The following is a 6,000-nucleotide window of genomic DNA, read 5'->3' on the forward strand; positions in this document are numbered from 1 at the left end:
TACCATTTCTTTCAGGTTTGTTGAACAATAATTGTAGTTATCTTACCCATATTGTTCATAGTTTTTTATGCTTAAATAGAGAAATATTGAACATTTTATTCTAACCTCATATAGCAGTATTATTATTTCCTTAGTCTTTTGGTTTCCATTCTCTAATTCTAGCATTCTTGAGGTATTGAGATTAGACTATAGTTTTCTATAAGAAGTTAATTTTCTATTTATTTCTAGTACCCTTTTGGAGAGGCAATGTACAACAGTAGATAGAAGGCCAACATTAGGGTCAAGAATTCCTTCCTCTGACACAAACTAGCTTCATGACCTCCAGCAAGTCTCTTAATCCCTCAGAGCTTTAGGCAACTCTCTAAAATTATCATTTAGGAGTGATCATTAGTGGAGGGGATTTCCACATGGGTTACTTCTTATAGAGATGAAATCTCAGGTCCAGATATACAAATTATTAAGTATCACTCACAACTTTTTTTTTTAATTTGTTATAGGGCTAGGCAATGGGGGTTAAGTGACTTGGCCACGGTCACACAGCTGGGAAGTGTCTGAGGCTGGATTTGAACCTAGGACCTCCTGTCTCTAGGCCTGGCTCTCAATCCACTGAGCCATCCAGCTGCCCCCTCACTCACAACTTTTTGTTTCCAACAAGATAAAATCTTTTTGGCCTAAGCAAATAGTTGGATTTATATCTTCAGGAAATAACCTAGTGTCTTCCAGATCCCTTTCTTGGGTTACTACTGATATCTAATGCTTCATTATTTTGACTTTAATTACAATTATTTTTATCAATGTGAAAGTATTTATATTTGACCTCCATAAATCTTTATTTGCTATTTTCCTGACCATTCACACAGCCTCAAAAGATTTTTCTGCATCTTATCTTGCATTTTCTTGGTATTTGAAATTCTAAAAGAAGTTAGTGTCATTTGTAGAAAAGACTATCTACAAATAGGTAGAGTAGGTGGCCTTCAGGGTGGTCTGGTTTTAGGTACACTATATCTTTTGAAGTACTGAGGTATTAATAGTTGGAATATCTCTAATATATTTCTTGACAAAAATGTTTTGTGAAATCCATTCAACCAAACTGCAACTGCCTTTTGATCCCATAGAATAGCTTTTCTATAGTCATAAAGTTATTCTACTAATTCTCTGTCTAGTTCTCTTTAATGCATTAAAAACTGTCAATAAGAACTGTCAATAAGCTCTTGATTGTTCTTTGTAGGGTATTTATCCTATTTTTGGCCTGTGAAATTTCTGTGTAACAAGTTGTTATATAGCAATATTAGTAGAAGAACTGAAAAACTGTATGAGAGAATAGGTTTACTGCCTACAAAGTAATTTTGACTCAATAAAACATAGTTCTGTGTGAATTGGCAAGGTTCATATTAGTCACGTTATATTTTAAAAACTTGTTCAATTTATTCTCATAGTTCCTTGTTCTTTATCCTTCCTATCCTAGTCACTGGCTTTTTAGGACATATAAATGGGGCTTTCCTTAAGGTAGTACTGTCAGCCCTTCTCTCTTTTCTCTGCATATTCTTCTTCTGGGCAATATCATCTATTCTCAAAACTTGCTAGTCCAAACTTTTTATCAAGTTTGAGTACTATATACTATAAAATATTGTAGTAGCTTCATGATTGGTTTTTCATTTCATTTTACATGCTTCTTCTGGTTTAAATCCTTTAAAGGAAAGTTCTGATTATGTCATTTTCCTTCTCCAGAAACCTAGTGTCTTGCTATTGCCTACAAAATAAAACTTACACTCCTTTATTTGGAATCTAAGTCTCTAGTTTCCAGCCTTACCACCTGCTACTTACATTTACTATAGCACTTCTAAACTACTATGTTCAAATCTTCCCCATCCTTCAAGAACTTGCTCAAATACATTCCCTTCATTTTCTGATATTCAACTGTTCTCTTTTCTTATGAACCTTTGTAGCACTTGAATCTGCTCTTAATGGCACTTAATCATGTTCTTCTGTGTATTATTATTATTTAGGCACTTGTCATATGTCTCCCACTTAATTATAAACACCTCCAGGAGGGAGCCTGCCTTGTTCATCTTTGTCTCTCTGTCAATGCCATCTTAAATAGTAGATGCACAAAACATATTGAATGAATGCATGCATGACTAAGCAATAGGTATCAGGAACATTTATCTGTACATAATGAAAAATGAGATACATTTTATTGTCCTAAGCCTAAAATTAAGTAATTTCTATTTAATTATTTTTTGAATATGATCTCTCTTGGTTAAACCATAAAAATTTACTTCTCTCCTTTGTCTAGCAGGAAACCCGAAATTATCCAGAAACATATCCACAGCTGCCAAGGGATGAAACAGTTGAAAACCCTCATCTTCAGAAGCACATTTTGGAGTTGGCGTCTATCCTGGATGTACGAAATGTGTTCTTTGAGAATACTATAGATGACTATTAATTGAACTCTTGTTGAAACTGTGTTTCATTAGCCACAGATTTTAAATGGTGCAGTTTTTTAATGTGATGATACATAGTGGCATTAAATTTTTATTTTTAAATTTAGGACCACCATTTTACAGACAACTCAAAATAATATTCTTCTGACAGATAGGGTAATTTTTGTAATCCAATCTTTGTGATCTTTTAAAAGCTAGAATAACCCTGAAAGTTTTTTTGTTATTGTTGTCATTGTTGATATTTAGGGGTTGAAGAGTCCCAGCTCCAAAAACTGGTCCTAAATTTAAACACATAATCAGTGACCACTCTCACCCAGAGAAGAATAAATCATTTATTTTTGTATGATGAGAAAAATCCAACCGTGATATTTTATCCTGAAAAGTCTGGATTTGGAAAAATATAGAATTGTTCTCAAAGATGAACCCAATCAACTTAGACCAATAATAGAAAAAACAAGAGCATAGCCCTTCCACAACACTTGTTTTAACTTAATATTATTAGTTAAAGAGGGGGGAAAAGAGGCTGATTCTTTGAATTTGTATGAATTTGTCTCTTTTAATCATTCACTTTCTTTTAAGTGTCATCAGATTTTGAGAATCCATGGATAGTGATTTGCTGCTGAATTTGAATTTTTCTTGAAAAATGGAGGTGGTACATGACAATGTATTAGAGTTATACATATCTTGTTCTGTCACCACATGTATGAATTTGTGTTTTATTTTCCAACTCTTCCCACATTGCTAGTCATTTGAGAACCACATCTAAAATACTTCAATCAGAAAAACAAACCCTGTCTAGCAAATGTCATGGTTAATAGCTCCACAGTACATTGATGTCAACAGAAAAATGTGAATTTAAACTCTTTAATTAGTAGGACCAAATTCATAAACTAGTTTTTTAATCTGTGGCATCTAGCCATAAGGGTGCAAGTAGAAAAAGATTGATATTTTAATTATGATTTTGCCCAGCTCTAAATCTATATACCTTCAAAGACAGGGTTATTGTTATTTTTGGAGATTGAGAAGAAGGGAGAAAAATCTGATATGAGAAAATTGTTTTGGTATTTTCAGTGTTGGGTATATATGGGACCTTTTGTGTCCACACATTTTTCTTTTGGCTAAAGATCGTTTGGTTTCCTTATGTTATCCTTTTCATTTTTCTCTTGGAATCTACAAGGAAAGAATCTACCTTTTGTCCTCATTAGGGTTGAATGGAGCTGTCCTGTTGCATTCTTTTGATTCCAACATATTTTAAGTCTGTAATCATATGGCAGAAAATCCTTTAGTCAAGATGCCGATTAATATCATTATCTGAATAGACTCAAGTGCCATTGCTCTCAGCCCAGAAAGAAACAAATAAAATGATTATTTTTGTTACTTGTGCCCTAAAGAAAAATTTCCATTGGTTTTCTTCTCCTTGTTTATATCCAGGCCACAGTTTGTTTATGTTAATCTATTTTAGGTTTCTCAGATATTATTCTAAATTGCTTGTTTCTTCTGTGAAGTACCGAAGAATTAAGTTATAGTTATAAAGCTTTAGCATTTTAAAATGAACAGAGATGAATTATTTTGAAGAAAAATTTTAGTGTTTCCTGGATTCTTCTTTCTCACAAAAGGATGGCTTTTCCCCCTTTTTTCAGTAGTTAATTCCATTTTGTAATGCTTTTCACTTGGCACTGTGAAACTAGAAACAGGATGGCATTGGTTCTTTGGACTCAATTCAGTGATTTTTAAAAAACAAACTTTTGAGACACAAATGTCCTTTAGCACATTTCCCATATTGGCAAGTTTGAATGACAGCCTACTTAGATTATTAGACTCACATCCAGGAGTCTGGACTTCCAAGTCCATGCCTTTGGTTAACTTTCAGGCAAATCATAAAATCTGATTTGGACCTCAAATCATTTAGTCCAACCCATTCTTGAAAAATAATTTTCACCTCAACTTCCCCAACAAGAAGTGATCTGATCTTCACTTAAAGACCTCTGGTAACACTGAGCCATAGGACCTCCTGAGGTGACTCATTCTACTTTTGGACTACTTACTTTTAGAAAGTATTCCTTTATATGAGTCTTAAATCTGCTTGTATAACTTCCATGAAAAGTTCCTAGTTATGCCCTATAGAGTTGGGTAAAACAAAACTAAACCGTTGAAGATTAGCCATAAAGTTGCTCTTTAAAAAGTCTTTTCTCCAAGCTAAACATGACCTAGATCCTTTTCTGGTGTGGTCTAATACCCCCTCACCATTGCAGTTGCCCTCCTCTAGCTGTACGTCAATTTCTCAATATCCTTCATGAAATGTGGTGTCAGTACATGACAAGGGCAGAAGACATCATTCTGTACACTACTTTTTAAAATGTAATCCAGAGATTATGCTTTTTTATTTATTTTTTTTGGTTGCCATTTCATACTGTTGACTCTTTAGTCCCTTCTCCCAGGCCTTAGTTTCCTCTTCTTTAAAATGAAGGAGTTGGACTAAGTGCTCCCTGAGGTCTCTTCCAGTGATATAATTCTAAGTCATTAATTACTCATTTCAAAAGAGAGTGATTTCCTAGGCAAATATTTGTAATTTAAATGCCTACATACTACCTTTCACGCTCCAGAAGTCATCTAAGCCCCTGTTGCACTAGAAATCCTGACAGGGTCAATAACCAAGCAATAAGAACTGCTTCATCTAGGCATGTTTGTTTCAACAAAAACTGAGGCACAATTTTGCTCTGTAGGTTAGAGTAGACTTTGCTTCTTTGTAGCAGTTGTGTTTTATCTTGGTAATAGTTAATCTCTAATGAATCTTGAAAGGAATCATGAAAAGAATAGAAACATACTAGAAACTATACTATCAGGGCTCTACAGAACTAATTTCAAGCACAATGGTTTTGTTACTACTAATTTTAATAATTACAGTAATAATGATATTTGTATAGTGTTTTCAATTAATTTGTAATCACATTTTTTTATCCTTATAATTCCAAGGCAAATAAATATGTATTATTCCCATTTTCCAAATAAAGAAACTGGGCCCTAGAGGCTTGGTTACTCACTTAAAATAAAAAAATGTGGTTAGTGATAGAGCATGATCTTATTCAAAAACACTTCTGAAATTAAGAAACTGAAGATTCAGCATATGTGGGGTTTTTTTTAAATTTAAGATTAAAATTACATACTTAAAATAACATGAATCTTATTTTTAGCAGGGCTATGTTCCTTCTTAAAGTGTATTTCCTAAAAGGAAGGGGTACTTGAAAGAACTTGAAATTAAGAATTGAAAAAGCACAGTACATGTGACCTTTTTGTACCTTCCATAAGTTTTACCAAACAGAAGCATTTAAAGACTAAATGTAAAGTCCCATGTGGTCCTGAGCCCCAATTACTTTTTCTCTCACAGGCTTCATTTCTCATTTTCTTCTGTTTTAATTCCCTGAAATAATTTAAAATTATACTCTATTCATATGGCACTGATAGAAGGAGCACATCTGGTTTGTAGTAAGTCCTATGGATAAATCAGTAATGGAACTTTCTCAACCAGTTCTCTCTTGCTAGTTGTGCCCCGTTTACT

General features: G+C 33.5%; 1 protein-coding gene across 1 annotated transcript in view; it reads left to right on the forward strand.

Moving 5' to 3' along the window:
• SCAI (suppressor of cancer cell invasion) overlaps positions 1-2,446 on the forward strand; it is a 109,248-nt gene extending 106,802 nt beyond the window's left edge. Inside the window, exon 16 of the mRNA XM_044659747.1 lies at positions 2,300-2,446. Within this exon, the coding sequence (XP_044515682.1) occupies positions 2,300-2,446 (147 nt within the window). The remainder of the gene's footprint in view (positions 1-2,299) is intronic.
• Positions 2,447-6,000: the final 3,554 nt, after the last annotated feature.

The sequence above is a fragment of the Gracilinanus agilis genome, chromosome 2 (genome assembly GCF_016433145.1).
Source record: "Gracilinanus agilis isolate LMUSP501 chromosome 2, AgileGrace, whole genome shotgun sequence".
NCBI classification, from domain to species: Eukaryota; Metazoa; Chordata; class Mammalia; order Didelphimorphia; family Didelphidae; genus Gracilinanus; species Gracilinanus agilis.